This window comes from Pagrus pagrus, assembly GCF_965226575.1.
Source record: "Pagrus pagrus genome assembly, chromosome: 1".
NCBI lineage: Eukaryota > Metazoa > Chordata > Actinopteri > Spariformes > Sparidae > Pagrus > Pagrus pagrus.
This window is the reverse complement of record NC_140185.1, coordinates 25,085,616-25,097,711: the sequence shown is the minus strand read 5'-3', so window position 1 is coordinate 25,097,711 and position 12,096 is coordinate 25,085,616. Positions and strand designations below refer to the sequence as shown.

General features: G+C 42.4%; 1 protein-coding gene across 2 annotated transcripts in view; it reads right to left on the bottom strand.

Moving 5' to 3' along the window:
- Window positions 1-389: 389 nt before the first annotated feature.
- furina (furin (paired basic amino acid cleaving enzyme) a) overlaps window positions 390-12,096 on the bottom strand; it is an 88,053-nt gene continuing 76,346 nt past the window's right edge. For both annotated transcript variants that reach the window (XM_084351176.1, XM_084351177.1), the window contains exons 13-16: window positions 8,166-8,345; window positions 7,932-8,056; window positions 6,391-6,513; window positions 390-5,338 (exon numbers count right to left, since the gene is read on the bottom strand). In XM_084351176.1, the coding sequence (XP_084207302.1) occupies window positions 4,731-5,338; window positions 6,391-6,513; window positions 7,932-8,056; window positions 8,166-8,345 (1,036 nt within the window). In that variant the 3' untranslated portion in view covers window positions 390-4,730. The remainder of the gene's footprint in view (window positions 5,339-6,390; window positions 6,514-7,931; window positions 8,057-8,165; window positions 8,346-12,096) is intronic.

Sequence of the window (12,096 nt, the reverse complement as noted above, 5' to 3'; positions counted from 1 at the left end):
TTTATTCAGTCATGGAAATAAAGAGTTTGTTTATTTAGTTTGTTTAGGCATAAAAAAGTCAATGAAGATTTTTCTCTTCTGATTAAAATCCCTGTCCCCAAAACTACATAGTGCATCTTTAATGTAATGTACAGTATGAGTCAGAGGGACTTTTTCTGCAGAATGAGCACTTCGAATATGTTTTGCTGATAAAACTTCACTATTTTAACTTTTGAATGAAGGACGTTTACTCATAACCTCATACATTGTTGTTCTGGTACTTTTACTTCAGTTTACTTCAATAAAGGAATCTTAGTACATCTTTTACCACTGTGCAGTTTTTAATACACCAACCTACATTAACATCAAACCATCATATTCATAAGTGCATGTAAGTTAATAATAACACGTTCAAATTTGCATAGATCTTTATTTTAGTAGAATCTATAATTGACATCAATTAAATAAAAAGGAGAAAAAACAAGAGCAAAAAAATCTTTAAATTACAAGAAAATTACACTGCACCATTCATATAGTACAAAAATAGGCCTTATTTTAGAGTTATTTCCCATGTGAAGATAGTCATTCTTGTACATTATTCATAGGTCACAAATCTGTAAGGTACTGTGTGCAGCCACAGGCCAGGAGCCGAGAGGCGAGAGGAGGTCAACAGAGGGCGCTCCACCAACCGCCGCTACCCCTCCCCTCCGACACAAAGTGTTTCATTTATACTCGAGCAAGCATGTGCACACACGGACACACGCAGATCTGCTTCAGCCCTTAAAGTTAATGGAGATGGGATACATTCTACCTCCTCCCTCCACAGCTGCTGAACACACAGGCTGCCACTGCAGGTCTTCAAACGAAGGCAGAGATGACAGAATGATATCAAACAAAACACACATGTGAAGGGGGGTCGATGGACTGTGACGACCTGAACGCAACACGTCGTAACACTAAACAGACAGCATTAAAATGATTGTCTTTGGTTATGCCAAAGATATTGCTCCTATTAACTCCATCCGACTTTATATTGATCACTTCACACTACATCCTAAGGCAGGACTGAAGCAACATCGAGCTCCACGTTAAAGAAATCAGCTGAATAAAGAAAAAGCCTCCATTATTCCCACGAGCGAGTCTTTTCTTTACAGCCAGAGGAGACAATTTGGAAAGCACTTTTTTTTTTGTGTAACATCCCTGTTACTTTTCTACATGAAAAGTCTTCACACTTAGTGCCAGTTAAGTGTGTCGCCTTATAATAACTAGCTGCTTCCGGCACAATTAGAGAACCAGAGAACATCTTACTTCTTTTTTTTTTTTTCTTTTTAGTGTGTAGTTTCCATCATATTCTCGCAGTGAAAGAGTGAGATGGCTGCTAGTGGTTTTCAGCAGCTCCCTGTGCTTTGGAGGCATCGGCTACTTAATGCTGCCTGCATTCATGATTTTCTTAAAAGCTGAACACTTGAATGCACAAAGCTCCAAGTTAATCAGTTTAAAGTTTTCTGAGTGAATACAACATCAACTTGTGCAAACACCCCAACATGTTGAATTTAAGGAGAAACTTTACTCTTTCTGGAAGCATTTATTCCCTTTGGAAGGGACAAGACTGAGCATCAATTAATCAATAGTAATTGCAACAAATTGGTCCACATTATTGTTTTTCTGAAAATGCAAATTCTGAGCATCCAGAGGTAAAGAAAAATTGTTGATAGAAGCAATTTTGCTGCTGCATTAGCCTATTATCTGTTGTTTACACACTTCACACCCAGCTGGGAAGTCAATAGGATTCTGCGACTCAAGTCTGAGGCTGTAGTTATTACGTTTTTAAATTAGCATCCCTCCTTAAACTGGGGCTAATCAAAGCCTAAATGGCAGTAGGCACTAATGTACATCACACAAAGTGATGCAGCACGCACTCATTACTCTGCAACCACATTAGCTTCGTTCCTTCAGAGGGCACTTTCTCTAAATCCACACTCTTGGGTTCGTTTCCAATCCAGTTTAGTGCTTCCTGGCTGAGACTGCTGTGATAAGCCAAATGTGCTACACCTGCACTGGCCATCTGAGTTGAATTAAGCTTCCTGGCTCAGCAGAGAGCATACATACCAATCTTTCTCCATGCTTTTGAACAGGATGTTGGCAGGTATTGGGTTTGAAACTCTTTGTTCTCCTCTGTTTTCTTTTCTTTCTCTATGAACACGCAATTTAAATCACATTCAGCTCTGCATATTTATGAATAATAATACCTTCTGAGAAGGCTTTCTAACAAAAGTGGTTTAATTAAAATCGATTTGTTCCGTGTGCTCGTGCACCCTCACCCTCAAGACAAGCTCTTTGATTGTCTGTGACATAAACTTATAAGAACAAAAAAAGGTCTTCACCCCCGATGGAGCCGCCGAGAGGTGAGGGAAACAGATGCCCTTAACAATTTAAAGTTGATATAGCACTTAAATGCCGGCCAACAAGATCTATGGACAATCCTTCAACCCATTTTATTTTCAATAACAGGTTTTAAAGCCCAGGTGTGCCTGCCTATGAATGCTGATCCTAAAGGCAATACATTTTAGGAGCGATAGGAGCTTCAGGAGACTAGAATTTATACAGCAGCTTTACAGTTTCTGAATTGCAATTGCTTGTTTCTCGTCTAAAACATAAAGTTGACTTACATGCCTATGCCCCCCCGATCGTTCCCCGGAGACGTGTTTTCATATCTGGCCTACTTATAATTTGACCTCTATAATCACTTAACAGCTCCTCTAACAGCGTGTATGAACCCTTGCTGAATGATATGAGAGGTAGATAAAAGGATGAGCAGCTGCAGTTTTGTATGCATGTCATCACCATGACAACCTCTCTCAGCAAGCTCCACTGTTTGTGAACAGGAAAAGAAAACGTAGTAGAAACAGACAAAAAAAAAAGGGATCAGTGGATTCAAAATGGCTACTCTGGATTAAATCATGAGATGCATTTTTTAGATGTTAACCAGCCCGGAAGAAGAATCACGTTCAAACAATCTTCCCTAAAGGTATGATTAAAATCTCTCAAAATAAATAGTCACTGCAGTATCATTCAGAATGTAATTAATTGGAAAGTACACTGAAGAGATAATCTGAAATTCAGATTTGATGAAGACCGGAGGGCGAGTGCAGAGACGCTGATGAGATGTGGAGTCTCGACGCAGGGTTTCTAAACAGCATTCAAGATTTGAAGAAGAGAGCAGAGACGAAGGTGGAAACCTTCACTTCAGAGGGCCGATAAACATTTCTCTCTCACACGCACACACATACACAAAGTTAAAGTCAATATGATAGGAGGCATGTGTTTTTAATTAATGAAAACAGAGAGCATCGATGTATTGCTGCTGTTTCTGCTCTGTCAAGAAATCAATCACAGGTGACTTAACACCTGCACGATGTTTTGAGAGGCGCTTGTGCTCAACGGTCACATATTGTTCTGGGTCCCATCACAACCTCGGCGGCAGGATGTGAGAACATCAAACACAGGAATGAAATATCCCTGGAAAGGATTGTGCCTCAGGGTTGATCGAGTGGTCTGTGTGTGTGTGTTTTTCTCCAAATGTATCTTCTGATGGATAACCTTTTATGAGCGGGGGATAAATTATAGTTTCCAAACCAGAATAAATCAGAGTCCATCTTAAAGCCCAAAAAGCTGGAGGAATCTTTGCTGGTGGTGTGACTCACTGTTTGTTCTGCCAGAGCCGAGAGAGATCTTTCCACATTGTGTGTACAACAGGAACTAAACTAAAGTCACACCTAGATCAACAACTGACTGTTTGACAGATGGATAGTTTAAGGGAAATACCATTTATTCTCTCATCGTAAAAAAAAAAAAAAGGCCGACATTACACATTCAGAAAGCTCTCAGTCTGTTTTGTTTCTCTAATGGTTTATAATCGTGTGTCACCAGTCAGTGTCTGAACGTTTCCCACTTCATGCTTTTGATCGGTGCATTTTTAAAATGCACTTTAAAAATGTGAATCACTGCAGATAAGTGGTGCTTTCCGGGACAGATTTTGGGATGTTGATGCCACTAAATGATACTTTGGAGAGAATCAGTGTTACCAAATCCGATTTCATGCCTCATAATGCAATTTTTTGTCACCGCTTTTAAGTTCAAGTAGTGAATGTGACAGGACCAGCGTTAGCTTCTCTATAAAGGGCACTATACTCTTCATCAGATTTTCACGCTCACATTCACACACACACAGGCTTACAAACATGAGCACACACACACACGCGCGCACGCACGCACGCATCTCTACTCATCACATTCAACAATCTCGTCTGGCTACTGCACTGAGACTGATGGAAAGAGGGGGAAAAAAAGGAGGAAGAAAGCAAATAATAATCATTTGTTTGCTGTAACAAAAAGGAGCTGGAGGGGGAATGGACTCTGCACAGACAGACACTCTTAGTGATTGAGGGCGAGAGGAGGGAGAGAGCCAGTTTAATAGAAATGCGCCCAAGTGTGAACGGAGCAAAGCTCGGGCCATCCCGAGCTCTGAGGGACAGCGGCTTCCCATCAGGTCTCCCACTGCAGAGTGGAAGTTGAGGTCCTGAAGCAGGACTCAGATGAGAAACCCGGTGAGACAGAGACAGAACCAGAGGGATGAGAGATAAAACCAGAAAAGACTGTGAAAGGACAGTTACCACAGCCCTGAATTATCAGACAAATGGTCGGGGAGGGAGGATTTAAAAGCCGGAGAGAAGGAGGGATGTGGGGAGGCATTAAAGAGCACTTTGTGTTTTGATAAAGGCAGTCCTCTCATTGTGGACGTCAAACTCTTCGTTTTCGGAGTCTGTATTTGCCTCTTCATCCCCCCACACAGTCGGGATGCCGCGGTATGACACCACCCTATTTCCCCCAAGGCTGAAGCCGCCCCCGAGGCCGCCACCAGCTTCCAGAGAGGGCAGCTTAATGAGAGCGCCTGAACGCAGCTGCAGCATCAGGAAGACACCAGCAAAGGTGGCGATGATGGCCATGCAGCTGAGCACAGCGATGGTTATGGGCAGGCGGGAGATTGGCTCGAGATCCGATCCCGGGTTCCCCGGGCCCACCATGAAGCTTCCGGGGGACTCACGCATGTACTGGTTCAGGTGCAGGCAGGTGCCAGAGATGGGGTCCAGGGAGCTGTGAGGGGGGCAGGACAGGCAGGCCAGAGGGCTGAGGCTGCTGCAGGTCAGGCAGGGCAGTGGGCAGGGCAGGCAGGCGGGGACGGAAGCTGGTGGTATAGAGTTTCCCACTGTGTAGTTGAGGGGCTGGGAGCCCACGGAGAAGCCTGCTGGACATTCTTTTACACAGCCCTGCTGAAAGAGGTAGTAGCCGGTGTCGCACTCTGTAACAAAAAGAGAAACGAAAGTGAAATAAACAGCCGCACGCACCTCATATGAGTCCGACAAACCAAAAACAGAGGACCAGGATTCCTGCGCAGACAGTCAAGGCTCAGAGAACAGTGTTAACGTGGACATTTCTGTGTGTTCAGCCACGGGTTGTTTGAGACAAAGTTTTAAGGCAATTTTGCCTTGAAGTCACCATTTCTACTTCTGTTAGTGCAACTTTAGTTAACTTAAAAAAGAAAAACTGATGACGAAAAGCTTTGCAATTTAAATGCTGAGTGCAGCATGTTTAAGTCAACAGAACAATTTCCATATGCAGCAGGTCCAGATGCACAGACCATTGCCTATAATGGCACTTAACAGACTGTGGGCGCTGGGGGTAACAGAGCTGAAAACAGGAGTGTGAGCCAAGAGGAGGAGGAAAATCTAATTTACTGCAGGGCCTTGTCAACTTGTTCAAAAACAAAGGAAACTATAACTGTGAGCCCGAAGTCAGAGAGCGCTGTGTACTATAATCATAGCATATGATGATCAAATATAATTAAAGTCAGTCCACTCGCTAATGAATCTGTATGATCTTGTCTGTCAGTGTGTACGTACCTCTGACAGCCTGTAGGGGTCAGACTGACAACATGCAGTTGGACTTCATTGTATCTGGAGACCTTGCCTCAAGCAGTATTTGGATTAGATGGGAGCCAGCAGTATGGACACCATTACATTTGAATGAGATTATTAAAAAGGGACCTTGGGTGAAATTTAATTCAATCCCATCAGAAATTAGATCTTCATTTAAAATGGATACTGATACTGAAGCTGCATAATGACGTGACATTAGCAGGAAGAGTTTGAATAAGATAATAGTGTGACTCTCAAAAAAGTCTGACGCAGCGCAGCACACATGCCAGCATTTCACCCCGTTCCCCTCCAAACAACCAGCCTTCTCCACATGTCATATCTCAGCATGACTCAGTGATTACCCTCCCTCTCCTCGGCTGTTGTGACAATCACATCCTGTGAGGAACAAACTGGGGGCGAGAGACACAACTCTTACCGATGCATATCTGCCTCAGGTCCAAGGTCTTGCAGCTGTCGTTGCCAGGCTGAGGCTCGTCAGAGGAGCTGGAGGATGGTGTGCCGGTGCCGTACAGCACCAGGATGAACTGGGTCAGAGTGCCTGAGCGTGGGAGATAGAGACAGAGATAAAAACTGAAATTAACCCGGGAAGAAAAAGTAGGCCTGTCAAAAACAGCAAGACTCCGGCACTCCCTCGGGTGGATTTTGTAAATGTATCCTCTTCTCATTGTAGACGCTTGAATTTTAAGCATAAAGTGACAGAAAATGACTCCTTGAAATGAGTCTCGATTTAAAGACAGTGTGATTTCACCCTTTTGAGCGTTATAAAGTGAACGTCCCAGAGGATTCACTCAAGTGTGGAGGCCTTGTGAGAGGTTCCGCTTTAGCAAATCTCTCCTTACTGAGGAGGGAGGTGTGACACACGTATCTGCATCTGTTTTCTGCGGGTTTCTTGGCTTCTGAATATCTGTGTTTTGGGTGGACCTGCTACGTCCAGATGCAGATGATCCAAGTGTAAACAAGAAGAGTGAAGTGTTCCCTCCACTGTTTTATCATGCTCTCTGCTAGAAGAAAGCTATTTGCTGCAGAGCTAGTCAGCTACTATAAAGAGAACAAGGGCACTGCACTTTGGGTGCAGTAGCCACTTGATTTCTAATCTCCTGGCACCGAACCTGCAACCCTCGAGCTGAACTCTAGACTGAACAGACTAATACACTCAACATGCTGATTAACATTCATGTGAGGTGACCGCAACACATCCAGTTTAAATCCACCTGAGGACTTAAAGTTGCACTTCCTTGTCTGTATTGCTCAACTACTATTTAAAAAAGTGCCGAAACAATTCGCCAATTAGTCGATTTTATGCATTTTCTTCCAATAATTACTCCATCCATTAGTTATTTTGCAAGTTTTCGTCAAGAATCAAGATTTAGTATTCTGTTTTATGTCTCATTGATTTTCAATTATGTACTTGTGTTATGAGGCCATGGGGATATAAGAATTTATGTGACTTTATTGGTTTGATTTAATGTTTTTGCCTGGCTTTGAGCGATCTTGTCGCTGTTTGTTTTCCTGCTGTTGCCTCTTAATTAATAAAATGATTAGTCAATCGAATGAAAAGTACATGAGAAAGATTTATTTTGATCATTCTAGTTGTTTGTCAAGCAAAAACACCATATTTATTGGTTCCAGCCAAGGGTCTTTACTTCACAGACTCTTTCTTTGGTGCCAGTCAGCTGTACTGAAGTCAATGGGAGATGGATGGAGAAACACAGAATAAACTTTTTATGAATCTGCCTAATTGGGGTTGTTGGACCTCTGACGGACAACTTTTAACATTTCTAACAATTTAATGACAAAACAACTCATCTGAAAAGTAAATAACAGATTAATCAAAAATGAAAATAATCATTAGTTAGCAGCTGGCCAAAAGGCAAATAAAACTTGGACTGCAGAATTCTAGATATGAACACACGAACATTCACCAAATATGTTAATTTCTCAACAAAAATGTCTCACCATAGTCACTGGCACCTGCCACGTTCTCGATCTCCAGTGTCCACGCCCCGGTGGGGTTCTCATCCCAAGAGTGGGTGGTCATGAAAGCCCAGTCATTAAAACCCTCTGACGAGTAGTCATGAGGCCTGCAGGACAACGACACACAGCAGTGTCAACAGTTTGTGTTTACCAACTTGTACTGTACGTCTGTGTCTGTGTGCGTGTGTGTGTGTGTGTGTGTGTGTGTGTGTGTACCTGGGGTGGAGCAGCGTGGAGCGTGTACCGGAAGGACTAATGAGGTGGATAGCCAGGTTTCCTCTCCTGTTGTAGGACAGGGTGAGCCGGGCCTGGACGTGCTCCAATGAGGTCACGTGACTGTCTGTCCCGAAGCAGGCGTCCACACTCTTGTTAATTGATAAATGGAAGCCAATGTTTCTGTCAAACAAGACAAAAGACATGCAAAGAAGACACATTAAGTAGCCGTGTGCATTAGTTGTAGGGTGTGTGCTGCTGGAATCGTTCCCGGCAGTGATCTGAATTGAGGATAATCTACACTCCAGATAACTGTCAGTGTGACTTCTTTGCTCCCTGCCTGCGAAGGTTGAATAGTTCGTGGCCTTGAACAGGATTAATGTCTCAGAACCTGTAAGCGACACAGACTTTGTGGAAGTAAAGCACCTCTTTTTATTCTTCTCCTAAATCCGCTTAACAGATAACATGCATCCACAACAGTTCAGAGGAGGAGGAAGGCGGCAAGGTTTTAGTGACACTGAGGTGGCCAAATTATCGACAAGAAGACACGTTGTGATCACTGAACCGTCACGCCGTTTTAACACACAGTCCCTCAAGGTTCAGTCTGATAAATGTTTCATGATGCATTTAAAGACTACATAAATGCATTTGACCTTTACAGCAGCCTCACATGGTAACACTCAAAAGGTCAATTTGCAGCACTTTTCGAGATGCCAATAAGTCATACAGGGACTGCCCACATTATTTTGATGATACATGAACATTTGCATGTTTGGGCTATGTTAATACATGTGTTTGTGGTGCATTGAAGCAGGGTAAGAAAACACAAGAGGAGAAAATGGACATTTATATAAACGGCTACAGAAGTTGATTTATCTTGCCAGTTGAACACTGTGGCATAGTTGTCTGAGATTCTGTGAAGCAAAATTTGTGGCACTGTTGGAATCGGGCCTCTGTTTTTGCAAGCACACACAAAACGGACGGAGAGAAAGATGTGCTACAAACCTATTAAAAAGCAATTTGCTATTCAGTCACAGTGGGGAAATCAACAAGTAAAAGAGGGCAACAGATCAGGAAAGAAAAGCGACAACTTTGGCTCCATTTATCAGAAGTATCAAAATATCGATACTTATCAATTCTGACTATTATAAACAGTTTCAATACAAATTTTTCACCGTATCAATTCACCAGTACCAGCTGCATTGAGTTGACACTGTCACTGCCCACATCACCCCAACTCTTCTATGAGTAAATTAACTTAGTCGCTGTTCAAAAGCCTTGTTATTGAGGACATTTTATGCCCTCAATGTTGTGTCAGTTTGTCCCTGTGGTATTGTCCATGGTGTCGAAAACTGATACTTTACAAGGTATTATATCGAAGTTAGAAGTTCCATCATCATGACAACACAAAAGCCCTGTTTCAACCAAGCAGTCCGGTTCAGTTCAGTTTGTTACACAATTGTTTGCGTTTTGGTTGAGATACGTTGTGGATGGTAGCAAAAGAACCGCTCCATACCATCCTGTTTTTCGTTACCCTTCTGTTGCGGTACCTTGCACACTGATCCGATACTAAAAAGGTAAGTTAAAACACTGTAGAACGGTAATTGGTCTGAACTGAACCGGACTCATTGGTGGAAACAAGGCTTTATCTATTATTAACATTTCATGTGACATGCTATAAAAATCCCCTCAGTTTGAAGGTAAAAACTATTGCTGAAAATCACAGATAACATGTAAAAGACTTCTCGGTTTAGCATCACCAACACATAGCCCAAACCAGCATTGCACTACCAGCATTATTTCTGGTTCAGTTTGTTTTGTCCCTGGCACGCAGCAGCTTCCAGCAGATCCTCTCCAGTGCATCACAATCACGCACCAATTACATATTTGGAATCATTTATTGAACATTCCTTTAATTAAATCTTTTTACAGCAATAATCCTGGGGACACACAAATGTGTATTTATAACCAGGGTGTATAAAAGCTTTACACAACCACCCAAAAAATATTCTGGGAGGCAGCCAAACCTTAAGAATTGCCATCCATTTTGGTGGTGAGTATACTTGAGGAAGAACAGGGTGTTTTTCACATCATTAATCACTTTTTGAAGAGCTATGTCTGAGCTTGGAACTCACTGCAGTTTGTAATAAAATGTTTGTTAAATTCTCTTTTAAGTCTTTAAGAACAAAGTGTGGACATCTCATTTTCACATTCAGTGTTAAAACACTCTGCATCCTGTAACTTATTTGGTTAGACACACGAAAAGACTTCACATGTTTTAAGCTTTTTCCAAATGTAAAATCAAGGTTGACTTCAAATCAATGATATGCAAATGGCGTTCGCTCTGAAATTCACAAACAAATATTTCGATAGACAGAACAACACAAAACGCCACAGCTTTTCATTTATCATCAAACTGCTACACAAGTGAGGTTAGCAAAATGATTGTAATTATGGTCATAATGATGCGGTGCTGCAGTTTTCCCTGGAAATGTGTCCTTTCTGACACCCCATCATGATTCGGATGTAATCACTGGATGTAATTGACGGTGAGAAAGACACTGAAAGCCTACCTGCTGACTTATTCCAAGTCACTCTGGATAAGTGAGTCAGCTAAACACCTAAAATGTAAATTGAATAACCTGCCTCGACTGCTGCTCCCAGACGCTCGAACCATCTGCTCTGGGCTCTCATAGCTGCGATAAAAGAGATAGAAACCTCAAACCCAGCGAGAGAAGTGACAGGGTGCGCATAATGAAGAGGAGATGTCAGGGAGTGTTTAGGTGGAAGACGACGAAAATGGCTGAGGAGAAATATTGAATCTTAGCAGTGAACACACGAGTTGACAAATTACTATTTCTTTTTTAAATACTCTGCACACACACACACACACAAACCAGTGACACGAGACATTTCAACAGGCGCCCCGAGCCAGGCTGAAGATGAAGATGTAACGTGTCAATGCAGCAGAGGATCAAGAGCTCAGTCACACACCTGTGTTCTGTTATATTTCTCATATCGCTCACTGCATCTTAAACACCCAGGCTGATCTCATCATGCTGCTTAATCACTCAATAATCATGTTTCTTATAATAGCATATTTACTGTTGTTATTTTATCAGTATAAATGGCCTTTCTGATCACATCTGCTTTGTTGATCCCTAATAACTCCCCTCACATTAGATCTCTTTAATCATAAGTTTGAGTTACAGACACAACAAACCGACATCAGAGAACTAGAGCTGACGAAGGCAGACTGTTGCGTCGCATCACGTCACCTGTGTCTCCACTAAAAAGCTGCCCTTAAAAACACCACAAAGACTACAGCCAACGATCAAATGCATGAGAGGAAATACCTCTCCATACCACCAGGTGGCTGTAGTTTGTATTTGTCATTCAGGGGGTAACCAGAAGACTCTGGACTGAAGATATACAAACAGGTGTTTGTAGCGGCTTCTACTCAAGTCAAATTAATTGTATTGATATAGGGCTAATTAACAACAAAAATTATCTCACAACACCAAAGACCAAACTCTTTAAATAATCAATTTACAGAGACCAAACATTTCCCCGATGAGCAAGCACTTGGCGACAGTGGCGAGAAAAAACTGCCTTTCAACATTCAGAAACCTCAGAGCAGACCCGTACTCATGGTGGGCGACCATCTGCCTTGACCGGTTGGGTTGATCAAAGAATTATTCTGAGAAAAAAAATGACACTGGCGAAGAGGTGGGGGCGATAAAACAGAAACCGTTCATGGATACTACAGTACAGCGACAGGCTCAAGGGGATTGCAGTTTATTTTCCCATTTGTCTTCATGTACACTGATTTACTAACAGCCAATCAAGAGTGATTTCTCCCCCTGACGGGCTCCGCAACCACATCTACATATGCATTGGCCAAAAAGCCAGCGACAATTTTCTATTCACACAA